Below are 12,561 nucleotides of genomic sequence, written 5' to 3'. Positions count from 1 at the left end.
CTTCCACTTGCTGTTCCCGATGAGCAATTAAGAAAATGCCTCGAGTGGCATTTTCCAGCTTGGCACCTGACCCAGCCTGGCAGCACCACCGGCTGCAAATCACCACCGAGGAGATAACCTGACTTTGTCAGTCACACCGGAGGCTCTGCCTGCCAAACGCTGCTTGGCACAGTCAGCAAACACATCTCTGCAGAGCAGGGAGGATGCTGACCTGTTTAAAACACCTGCCAGCAGTTTCCATCCACACAGTGAGATGCAGCCCACACAGGCAGCAGCTGGACGGGCTGTCCTTGGCACTGCTGTCACCTCCCTCGCTGCTGTCACAGGACTCACTGTGCTAAGCCCTGCACACACGCAGTGGCTCAGGGACAGGGGATGTACAGCCCATGGATGTCTCTGGCAGCGGCTGCGCTGAACTGCCTAGAAACCACCCACGGTTCACACACTGCCTGGGTTTTCCAGGAGGGGAGAGCAGCGGCCCCTGCTGCACAGAGGACAGGTGCAGACCCAAATATTTTGGAGCTAGAAGAGCCCTGGCACCACAGAAGCTTCAGAAAGAGGCAAAACCTTGCTTAGGTTTTCATGTTCATCCTTGCAGGAAGCCAGCTGCATCCAGGGATAACAGCTCTCATCCAGATGAGACCTTCCCTTCACACTGGGGATGAATTTCCTTCTGGCCATCTGGCAGCAGTGCTTCTGCCTGGCCCCAAAAACACAGCATGCCCGATTCTTCTCAGTGTCACCACACCTTGGTCCTCAGGAGGGGTGCAGGGAATAATGCTGCGGAACAGGAATCACACAGCCACACCTGTGGCGTTTGGAGCTGCAGTGCCCCAGGCCAGAGGAAGGCGTGCACCTGGAATTTCCCTTCTCAGCCCTTTCATTAAGCAGGAGAATATCTATTTCTGGCTGTGAAGCTTTTCTGGGCACAGCACAGGACCCAGCGCTGACATTTCTAGCTTAGAAACAGATCTTTTGTGGGGTTTAATTTCTCTTCTCCACTCCTGCCTCTCTGCTCCTCTGCAGCGGGGCCTTTCGCTCCCCACCCAGGAGCAGGGTCCAGCTCCCTGTACACAATGCCAGGATGGGGCACAAGGACAGCAGGGGATGGTGAGGACAACCCTGAGATCAGCACACGGATAAAACATTAATCCATATTTCACTGCTGTGTAAATTTCCCCCACAGCTTGTAATAAGCACTTTATCCACATAGCATTTATCTCCTCCAGGAAAGGAGGTCCAAGGTGTTTCAGGAGCATTTTTCTGTTGCTGCGTTTTATTCCAACCTATTCTATTGATCAGGGATCAGCATCCCCTCTCCGTGCGGCAGTATCTGGACCATCCCGGGCATTCCCCAGGTGCGGGAGCACCCCGGAGTATCCCTAGGTGTGACAGCCCCACGGAGCATCTCCCGGGCGCAGCAGCATCCCGGCGGCAGCCCCGGGAGCCCGGCGGGCTGGGGCGGACGCTGCTCTCGCTAGAGGGCTCCCCAGGATGGGTTTCCGAGGGCTGCCGAGCTCTCCGGCCTGGGCAGCGCAGGGCAGGGGCTCCGCGGCTGCCCGCGGGCTGGCAGCGCCCCGGAGCGCAGGGCTCCTTTTGCTTCTCCTGACCTTGGCAGAGCCTCAGCCTGGACACTCCTGGGCACAGCCCGGACCGAGGAGAACGACACCGAACGCCCTGGAATTCAAGGCAGACAAAACCAACCTCCTCCCATCTCCGGCTCTGCCATCTGCTCGCCAGAGCACAGCAGGAACCAGGGTGTCACCCGCTGCGGCAGCGCTCCGGGGCTCCAGAGCAATGCCCAGCGTGGGACAGTGCTGCCGAGCAGCTCAGCTCCCCCGGGACCCTTCACGGCCTGGGATGTGACAGTTCCCATCGCTACACATTCCATCAAAACAGCTCTACAGAAATAGAAATAAAGGACACAACTGTCACACACGAGCCTGGACACCAGCAGCCAGCCCCGGGCTCCAGCTGCCTTTCCCCACCAGACTGCCAGCAAATGGATAAATACAGACATTTGTGGTTGCACTGAAAAGGACCGATGGGATAATGAATGCTCTGCTATTCCTGCATTTTAAAAATGCCAACCACAGCTTAATCTTGCTGATGCACTCGTGTGGGTGCGAGCTCATTTCAATAGGAGCAGGCTCCAGCCCCATTTCCACATTGATGCTGGATGAACACAAGCAGCTGCCTTCATCATGCAGCTTATTGACTCCCCCTTCAATTCCTTTGCTCCGTTTGCTAAAAATATCTGTGCTATGTGGCAGGAATGCTTTTATCAGGTGTTTGTCAGGCCTTAGATCCCTGAGTTTACTCCAGACTCAATCATTTTGGGAAATGCAGGCAGCACCTTAACCCATAACCTGGGGGCCCAGCAGCAATGGGGGCAGCAAAATGAGGACAACAGCCAGCACAGGGATAGGGACCAGGAAGATGATAAAGGGTGGGAGGAACAAAACAAAGTTTGCTCAAGGTGGAGCAAACAGGCGGGAAGGACAAACAACTGAGTCCAACGGGGCAGAAAGAAGCAGCTCCAGCACACGCAGGATGTGTTTACCACCTGAGAACACCTCTAATGTCTATGTAGGAGGTGACTGCAGGGAAATAAAGGCAGGACCGAGCAGTTACAAGGGCAGAACGCACTTGTCTGAGCCCACCCTTTGCAAACAGACTTACAGGGTCCCCACTTAAAGAAAATATTTCTATTCTCTACAGTGTTTTGGTTGATTTACAGATAAGATGTTTCCACTTTTCCTTTTGATCCCTTCAGTTCCCAGGGCCCGAGCAGCTGGTGGGGACCAGCTCCCCCAGCCCAGCCCCAGCTGTCCCCAGCCTCCAGACCCCCACCAGCTCCCACCTTACCCCAGCCCAGGAACGGCAGTGCTAGCCCCCACCCCACACCCCAAGACTGGGGGTACAGAGGCACCCCAGCTTTCCTCCTGGGCTGAGCTGCAGCTGGAAGCTCTGGTCTGCTGAGACCAGGGATGGGGTGTTCAGGCACCCATGGGTGGGGAGCTAAGTGGGGCTGAAGGGGAAAGGGGAAAGGGGAAAGGGGAAAGGGGAAAGGGGAAAGGGGAAAGGGGAAAAGGGAAAAGGGAAAGGGGAAGGGAACTTTCTTCCCGCAAATTAAATTTCACTCTCTGGTTTGTCCCCTCCACAGCAGCGAGCCCAGACCAGTCCCGCGCGTGGGAAGGGGCCGACGCGGGGGCTGCGGGGGGAACCGGACCCACCCGGGACCGCGACCCGCCCCCCCCTGCACTCACCGGCGCGGCGGGGCCCGGGGGTCCCGGAGGTCCCGCGGCTCCCGGCTCTGGGCCGCCCCCATGGCCGGGCTCGCCGCCGCCGCTCCGCCGGTCCCGGCGCGTCCCTCCTCCGCGGGCGGGAGGGAGGGCGGGGGCTCGGCCGGGCTCGGGGGGCGGGGGGCGGTGGGTGCCGGGTGCGCCCGTCGGGGGAGCCCCCCGGCCCCTCTTGGCGGGGCAGAACCGCGGCTCCAGGCAGAGCCCAGGCAGATGCGGCGCTGGGGTGGGGGCTGGCATGGGACAGGCGACTGCTCTGGTGACAATGGGAATAAGAGATCCACGGGATCGCTTAGGTTGGAAAAGTCCTCTGAAACCACCCGGTCCAACGTTAACCCAGCACTGCCAAGGCTACCACTGGCCCATGTCCCCAGGCGCCACAGCCACACGTCTGTTAAATCCCTCCAAACGCAGTGACTTCACCACTGCCCCGGACAGCCGCTGCCCCTGTCCTGCCAGGGCTGGACAAGTCTCTCCATGAAGAAATTTTCCCTGTTACCCGAGCTAAACCTGCTCATCTACCAGGAATCACCAGCCCCTCTCATACTGCACATGCAACGAGAAACTGGGGGCTGAGCCCTCGTCTAGGGCACCTGATCTCTGTCAAGGAGCCCTGATAAAGTGCTGGTGTAATTTCTCCCCTGAGAACAGCCTCTTCCCAAATCGTGCCTTGCAGGGGAAGCCAAACAGCCAGCCCCGATGTCAGGCAGCAGCCAGACCCCTTCACGGGAGGAAGATTTAATGCTGCACTTTAAAAGGCTCAGAGGTGACCCTGCAAAGGAAACGTCCTCGTTGGAGTTCTTTTAATTAAAGTGCCTGAGAATGTATCCATTTTTGACAACATTTGGGGCTTTTTACTTTTGAGAAACTGAAAACCAGAATATTAATCTCTTTTTTTTTTTTTTCTGTCAGTCAGGGTGTTCTGGCTGGGGTTGCAGTATTTTTTGGCAAGAAAAGCGTCAATGCCCTTGAAAGCTCTTCACCTTCCTAAAAAAAAAAAAAAAAAAACCCACACAGAAAAACCAACCAAACTTTCCATGGATGAAGAAATGTCCTGCCAGACTCAACTGCTGACCGTGCCCGGCATGCCCCCAGCCATGGACAGCCATGGGGACCCCCTCTGCCTGCACGGGGGCTCCCACAATGGCCCCGACCACCCCAGAAACCCAAAATGCCCCTGGTAGAGGGAGCGTTACCTCTGCTGCCGGCGTGCCAGGGGAGAAGTCGGAGGCTGCGGTTGGTCACCGTGGCCAGTCACCAGGGCTGAGTCAGGTGACAGCCATGTGGGACGTGGCGTGGGGCCCTGCCTGCTGCATGAGGCCAGATAATCCCTGGCAGTGAGGCAGGCAGGGGCTGGGCAGCACCCTACACCCCACTGTGCAGCCCGGGCACTGCTGGCCCCACAGGAGGTGCTGCACCACTGGTGACACCTGTCCTGGGGTGCTGCAGCCTCCTGGCACTGCACCACAGCCACGTGGGAGAACGAAAACCCATCAGGAAATGGCTCTGAGCATGGCCCAGGGAGAGGTCTGCTCCAAATCCATGCCACAGCCTGGCAGCTCCTGCTGGGTCCTGCTCCAGCTCCTCTGCTTTGCCCTGCTGAGCACTGCTGGAAAATCTGGCCATGCCAGAGGGGAGTTCTGGGGGGATCTCAGGCTGGAGCAGGAAGCCCCAGGCCCTGATGGATTGTGGCAGCAAGTGAGGAAGGTGAGGAGATGGCTTTTGGGCTCCCAGGCCCATGATGCAGAGCTTGGAGTGGGTTTGGGACTGCTCTGACTCCCTGCACGTGTTACAAAGGCCAAACACTGCAGGTTTTGTGCTGTGCCAGGTGTCCCTGTCTGTCTCCTCCACCTTGCAGCCGAGGACAAGCTCTGCCTCTGCACATCCCTGCTTGTGGAATGGCGCAGGAGTGAGCTGTGGGGACGGCCGTGCAGGCCCTGTGTAGCATCCTTCTGTGGAGCAGCATGCCCAGGGGCCAGGCTCTGGCCTGGGCACAGTTCCCAGGGCTTGGCCCTTTCATTCCTGTGCCTTTGGTTTCAAAGGAATTTCCTCCAGCCATTTCTGAGTGGTGCATTGGAAATTGCTGGGCAAAGCTGGGATACACACATCTCCCTGTGTTGGACAGGAGCTGCCAGGACCTGCCCGCACTCGAGGCTGGGATGCGGTATCCAGGCTTCAGCGGCTTATCCCAGAAATCTGCTTCCGTGAGGCTTTGCTGAGCTGAGGACTGCTCCCAAGCGGCAGGAATTCAGCATTTCCTACGAAGTCCATCTGGTCGGAGCAGGGATCTAAACTGGAGGGGTGAATCTGACCAGGAGCCAAGGCTCCAGCACACACACACATTAGAAACCAGCATTTAAAATCTGGGCGGGGCCCACGGATGCAGTGTCGGATGCCAAGCAAGCCAGGGGCAGGCAGCGGGTGATGTGCCAGCACTGTGGCTCCATGCTCGGCGATTTTGGCCACAGCCCCCACCCTCCTTGGCAGGGCCCCCACCCTGTGAGGAGTAAACACCCACAGATCGCTGGGAAACTGCTGGCGTTCTGGGCAGACACTGAGGGAAAGTCAGGAGGGGGAGGGCACCAAAAGTAAACTACAATTATGTAGCACACCAGGAGAGAAAACCAGTTTCCAAACTCAGGAACCCTGAGGGTCCACGGTGACGTCCTTCACCACACTCCCCAGAGCTCCCTCGACCTGACAAACCGGCAAAAAAAACTGATTAAGCTTTTCCCAGCCCCTCAGAGCAACTGGAAGGGTCAGTGTCATCTGTGAGCCACAGCCTCGACCTTAGAGAAGTGACAGGTCTTGTTCATACCCCCAGGAGTCCTAGAGCAGCCCCCAGTCCCACTTCGGGGTCTGGAGGTGAGCAGAGCCTCATGAGAGGCTTTGCTTTCCGGCTGTGCCAAGTGTCACAAGACCTGAAACAGCCACATGCAGCCAGTGCCACAGAACCGTGCCCGGGGAGCTGTCCCCTGCAGGCAGGGCTGGCAGCGCCCACAGGGCTGGGTGCCAGTCTCACAGCAGCCAAGCTGCAAAGCAGCCAGATGTGCCCCAGCTGTGAGATCCTACTCTTTGCCGGCAGAACTCAGCTCAGGTGGGGCTCCTGCATGCCCGGCTCGTCCAGCACCCCGAGCAGAACCAGAGCTGGCCGGCGGGACGACTGTGGTCTGCAAGGGGGCAGATGGTAATAATTACCCTTGTGCTAATTCCATGGAAATTTCCATGTGCCTGGGAAAGAGGCAGCCAAGCCCTTCTGCTGCCCGGGGCAGAGCTTTGCTGTTGTTTCCAGGGACCGTGACTGGGAGCCCAGTCTATCACATGGTCCTTGGAGCCGCCCATCTAAATGCCAGCAGCTCCAAAGCTGCCCGGAGCCGGCACCACCGGGCTGCCCGGTGTGCCCGGGAGCACCTGGAGCGCCTCAGCTCTGCCCACGGGTGCTGGCAGAGCAGCAGCGCAGCGCCTCGGAGGGAGAGCGCTGTGCCCGAGCCCTTCTCCACCTGCTCTTGCTCAGAGCTCTGGTGGCATCTCCCCTTCCCGAGGGTCCCCAGGGAGGGCAGGCGGCGTGGAGCAGCGTGTCGGCACACATCATCCCGTCTGCCTCTGGCAGCTCCTCCTTAGCAACCCAAACAGAGCCACAACAGGGGCCTGGCGGCAGATCCTATCCCGGCCAGCACGAGGCTCTGGAGGAGAGCCCGGAGTGACCACACGGCCCGTCTGCCCGCCCGGCAGGTGCCGGTTCCCTGCCCTGCCTGGGAAAGCGCCATGAGATCGAGCTCTCTGGCACGGCAGGTTGTGCTGTTCAAAGGTGTCTTCCAGGGTCTGCCATCGCAGGGGGCTGGGGGAGCTGGGGACAGCTCTGCACCTTGGGCAGTCGAGGAGACCTCGGTCTCTGCTCTCCTCCTCCCTCCAGCCTGATGTAGCCAAGTGCTGGGTGAGTGTCCCAGCCCTCAGCTCCCTTCTCCTTCCTACCTTTGCAGCCGCAGACTTGTCCCGAGCTCTGTCACTCTCTGCTACCTGTCCCGGGGCTCCTTCGAAAGGCACTTGCGTAAAGAGCTGCCTGGAAAGGAGCAGGGAGGAAGGAAGGGGACGGACGGGGTGGGGAGGGCCAGGCGGCGGCGGGTGTCTCTGCACCCCGTAGCCGGGAGGGAAGGAAGGAGGATGTTTTGTAATATTTGGCGAGCGCTTCCACGGGCAGAGAGAGGAAAGCAGCGGGCGCTGCGTGACCCGTCCCGTCCACACGCCGCTGCTGCGCCGGTACCGGCGCCTCTCGGGTGAACGCCGGGATCTCATGCCGGCTCCTGCCGGGGCCCCACTGGTGTCATGCCGTAAAAATGTGCTCTTGGCTGGAATTTGGCAGCCTAGTCCCTGACGGGGAGGGAACCTCTCCGCTTACAGAGGCAGTGGGAGCTGCGGCCCTGGGGCTGCAGGGAGAGGTGACGGGGAGCTGTTCGTGAGCTGTGCGAGGCTGGGGAAGGAGGTCCAGGAGCGGTGGATGTGGCCACGGACTGATGCCCGGGGATTCCGCTTTCCCCGGAGCCCTGAGGCCATCACCCCGCAGTCTGCCTGAGCCCAAACTTCAGCCTGGTCCCCGAACGTCCCTCCGGCCAGGACTCAGCCCACGACACGCACACGGAAATCAGGGTCAAGCCACCCAGTTAAATTCCCCCGGCCTCGCCCCGAAGGGTTCGTGCCAGAAGTGCCGGCCTGGTGAGGGCTGCGAGCGGGGGCTGGCAGCGACCCCGGCCCCCCCGGTCCCCCCGGTGCCCCCCGCACCCGCCCGCTCCTGCAGAGGGAGCGCAAGGAGCGGGAATGAGCCACGGGCTCCGCGCAGCCATTTCGTCCTCGGGAAGCGTCAGCAGGGGTGTTGCTTTCCAAAGAGAAGAGAAAACTCTGCTTAGGCGGGGAACTTGGCCTCGCAGACCAAATGTGCCGTCTGTTCCCGCAGTCTCCAGCCAGAGCCTGGTCCCTGCCCCGTGCCCCGCCCGGAATTACCTTCCCAGACACCCAGGACCCACGGCCTCTGTGCAGGGGGATCAAACCAGCTCTCTTCATTCCCACCTCCCGCAAGAGGCAGGAGGACAGTGATTGGAAAGGACACTGCTGCACCTTCCATGGACAAGCAGGGTGGAGAGTGACAGCCCAGGACCCCCCGTTACTTCTGCCTTGTCTGGGGTGCTCCCTGTCTGCTCACCCTTCCCATCCACCCGTGGCTTTCTCTATCCAGAAGGGCCAAGGGCCGATGCCTCGAGCAGGCGGTAGAGGATCCATCTTGCTGGGGTGGCTGTCGTGTCCTGCCTGTGCCAGCACCCACACTCGGCCAGGCTTGGCTCTGCACACAGCCTGTGCCAACGCCCCAGGCCCCATGTTTGGGGCAGGAGAGCATTCCCAGCTGCTGGAGCCTCGGAGGTCACTGCAGTAGTGGGGCAGCGGCACTCGCCTGCTCATCTCAGCTCCCATCTCCCAAGTGGCTCTTTCTTTTCAGCTGAAACTTCCTGTTGGCCTTAATTTTCATTCTTTACCTCTTCAGCAGTGCAGAAAATTGGCACTTAGCGTGCCCTGTGAGGCTGTGTGGTACCAGCTGAATTGACCCTGGTTGCATCACCCTGGCCACAGCTCAGTCAGAGAGCTCAGCCTTGGGCCACATTTATTTCCTGTCCCCTCTTTGTTTTCCTGCCATTTCCTGCTGGTGTTTGGCTCCAGGTGAGGGTCGTAGAGGAGCAGGGGTGGCCCAGGCTTCCCAGAGAGCTGCGGGAGGCCCTCGTGGGTCCCCACCCAGGGAAATCTGGCTTTCTGCAGTTCTCCACCCTCCTTTCCTCCCTCATCCTCATGCCTTCCCCAGCTGGTCAGCAGGTTGCTCCAAACCCTGCACATCCCAACATCCCACCTTTGATGAGGCATGTGGCAGGGCCATGCTGCAGCTCTGGGAGCTTCCCCAAGCATTGCAAATCAGTAGGAAACCTGAGCCGCTGGTTGCAGCCCTGACCTTGACAGTTGTTTTCCAGAAGCTGGTCCCAGGCATTGCAGAGTGTGTCAGTCCAAACCAGAGCAGTGAGGACCAAGTGGCACACTAACCAAAAAGCTTATGATTAAACCAGACCTGTAGCAGTCACCTAAACGTGGTCTCAGCTCAGCTCCAATTCTCTTATTGCATCCTTTGGGGCAGAGATTGCTGCAGGAGAACCTGAAATAATTGGTATTCAGAGCGTCATAAAACTCCTCGTTGTGGTTGACAATCCAGGCAGGACTGCATTATGGCAGATGTCTAGCAGGGGAATAAGATTTTCCAGGTGAATGGGGGAAATGCATATAACCATTGTTTTGGGATATTCCTGAGTGCTGCTGAGGAGGAGAGGCTGTTCACTGCTCCTCTGTCATGTGAGAGCAGGAGAGCGCTGCCCCCAAGGCTGTGCCCAGCTGCCGCTCTGGCACGCAGCCGGTGGGACCCTCCTCACCCCACCGGGCTCCAGGGGACAGCAGGGCCACACCAGCAGCAGCAGGTCCCAGCAGATGTCCCTGCAGGCCCCTGTGGAGTTCCCTGCGTTTGGGTGCAGGTTCCCAGGGTAGGGCTAGGGCAGCACTTCGGACGCTGCACGCCTGGGATGCTCTACTAAAGAGGAGGGTTTCCTCCAATTGAATATCTCACCACTCAATTTGTGTTGGACCATGGAGTCCTTCCAACACTTGGAATACAATGCGTTAGTATCTGCTGCTCTGGAGTTTGTGTCCCGGCGGAGAGCCCAGCCAGCTGGGAGCACGCTGGGACCAGGCTCCAGTACAAAGAACAATGGGAAGGCTCAGCAAGGGTCTCTGGGGCCAAGACCCCCCCTTGGTGACAGCACTGCATCTGGGGCTGCTCCCAGCTCTCTGATTCTCCACCAAGAGAGGATCACAGCTTCCAGACCCTCCTTTTAACTCTGCAGCTTGTCCCCTCACTCCCCTTTACTGCTCTTTCAGGCAGTGGGCTCTGCGTGCCAAATGGGATGCTGGGGAAGGCGCTGCTGCCTGGATGGGCTCCAGATGCAATGCAACTAATCCATTTTTATAGCTGGGAGCAGGTGTCTCGTGCATCACGAGCAGCTCTCTTAAAGACCACTCTTTTTATTTGGCCACAAGCACTGGAGGGATGCGAAGGCATCGGCCACTTGGTGCCTTCCAGCCCCAGAAACGCCCTGTGGGGCCACTGTCCTGCTGCACCACCACAGTCTCACCCATGAGAGCAGGGAGGGCTCTGGGTGCCTGTTGGCACTCCCAGCCAGGGTCACAGGACTAAGGCCATGCCTGCACCTCACTCCTGGGCTTCAGAGCCACAGTGACCAGTCCTGGGGTTGTGCAGTCCCCCCAGGGCCTCATGGACTGACCTGCGTGTGCATAAAATGAAGAAATTCCTTTTTGCTTGTACTTTCTCCCAGTTCCTGTGCTCACCTTCACTGCTCAAACAAGGATGTGCCCACACGTCCAGAGACTGCGAGCTCTGGGAGGAGCCAGTACCTGTGGGGAGGAAAAGAAAAAACATCCAGTGTTGGAGCCAGAGATAGGAAAGGCCAAAGGGTTTGTTTTCCATCCTCAGACCTCAGCAATGCAGCAAGTGGAGCTCAGTCAAGAAACCCTATCCAAATCCACAGCTCACGAAGCTGCTCTGGGCAAACACCACCTCAAAGGGCCCTCTGTCCTTGCCCATCCCATTCCCGCTCTGGAAGGGAGAAGTAACCCCATGCCAGGGCTGCAGGACTGGGGACCCTCAGCCGTGCCATAGCAGGACTGATGCGCAGCCCCAGCACTCACTGCGGTGACAACCCTGTCCCCAAAGCAGCCAGGAGCGCCTGGAGGAGCTGAAGCCACAGATCCTCCAGCTCTGCTGAAGGCAACAGGTCCTGGAGGGCTCAGAGACCCCAGAAAAGAGCCCATGTCTGTGCAGGGCCCCGGCCAAGGAGCTTCACCGCAGCAGCTACTGACGCGCCTGGACTCGTTGGCCCTGCTGAGACAAAGAGCCATTGCTGAATTCAGCTGCCCTGGGTATTTTTTTCCCTCTTCGATGAATCACCTGCTAAAAATATTATAAATTGAGTCGCTGGCCAGACCTTTCACTTCTCTGGAAGCAAAAATATTTATTTTACTCAGGCCGTGCCTGTGTTTTAGCAGAACTTTATGATCAATTTTGGAGGAATGTGCCATGCTGTATATTCAAATTACAACTTCTTTTGGCTCGCAGTGTAAGCTTAAAATGTCTTGTTTAAGACACAACTGTCAAGCTGCCAGAAAAATGCGTTTTCAGCTGCTTTCTTCCCCAAAGCACCAGTTTTGCCCAATTGATGGTTATTGTCAACCCAGGTGTGTGCCTGTTCCAGGGCTTGGTGATCGAGGGGTGCAGGCTGGACTGGCTTAGACTGGGAGCTTCCACTTCCATGGAAAAAACAGCACTTAGTTCCCAGCATCACCGCAAAGTCAGGTCACAGGGAGCTCCGGAGCTGCCTGACTGGTGGGGACAGATCTACTCCCACTGAACAAGGCTGCATTTTCGGGAACTGGAGCGGGACCTCTCCCTGGCCGGGCTCCAGGCTGGTGCAAACCTGGTGCAGATCATCAGACAGGCTCTGGTGCAATTGAGATCCATCATGGAAAGCCCTTAGAGCCAAAGGAGCTTTGTCCTGGGAGCACCCTCCTCCTCCTCCTTCTCCCAAGGTGTGCAGGGGAGTCACGTCGTGGTGCCAAGGCACAGGAGCCAAGGTGGCCACCAGCCACCGAGATCCCCGCCGGGACCACGCACCACCAGCTCCTGTTGCTCTTGCTCCCGTGCCAGGCGCACCTTCCCCATAAACTCTCATTTGAATTTAGGAAGGAAATGAGGGAAATTTCTTTTTCTTGCTTCAGGGCACAGAGAATAATGGGATCTTTATTTCCCAGTAATTAAGTTGATTTTTGTGTGGGTTTAATTTACACTCCCTTCCAGCCTCCCCTGCAAAGCGGGAATGTGGCTGTGGGTGGGCAGGGAATATCAGCACGACAAGGCACCAGGACCAGGTGCTTGTCAGGGCATCCCTAGGTGCAGGAGCTGGGGGCTCAGCACCAGTGGTGGGGATCCTCTTCATGCCAGTATCCCAATTCCGTGGACGAGAGCTCTCCCCACCACTTCTCTGAGGTCTGCCAGCCCCCCGGGCACCTGCTCCGTGCCGCTGCCTTTGGCACTGCTGCTGCAGCCTCAGCCCAGCCAACAGGGCTGGGGAAACGTGTCCCGGCTCTTCCCTGCACCAGGCCGGAT

General features: G+C 58.5%; 1 protein-coding gene across 4 annotated transcripts in view; it reads right to left on the bottom strand.

Moving 5' to 3' along the window:
* Nucleotides 1–7,360, bottom strand: part of TACC1 (transforming acidic coiled-coil containing protein 1) — a 29,313-nt gene extending 21,953 nt beyond the window's left edge. Inside the window, exon 1 of one of the 4 annotated variants that reach the window (XM_069035641.1) lies at nucleotides 7,275–7,360. Coding sequence is in view for 1 of the 4 variants with exons in the window: in XM_069035639.1 (XP_068891740.1) it covers nucleotides 3,270–3,331 (62 nt within the window). In the remaining 3 variants the exon portion in view is untranslated. Of the gene's footprint in view, nucleotides 1–3,269; nucleotides 3,365–4,498; nucleotides 4,554–7,274 lie in introns of those variants that run through there. The other 3 variants (XM_069035642.1, XM_069035639.1, XM_069035640.1) reach the window with 3 other exon arrangements.
* Nucleotides 7,361–12,561: the final 5,201 nt, after the last annotated feature.

This window comes from Aphelocoma coerulescens, chromosome 22 (genome assembly GCF_041296385.1).
Source record: "Aphelocoma coerulescens isolate FSJ_1873_10779 chromosome 22, UR_Acoe_1.0, whole genome shotgun sequence".
NCBI classification, from domain to species: domain Eukaryota; kingdom Metazoa; phylum Chordata; class Aves; order Passeriformes; family Corvidae; genus Aphelocoma; species Aphelocoma coerulescens.
The sequence above is the reverse complement of the archived record's forward strand: the minus strand, read 5'-3'. Positions and strand labels throughout refer to the sequence as shown.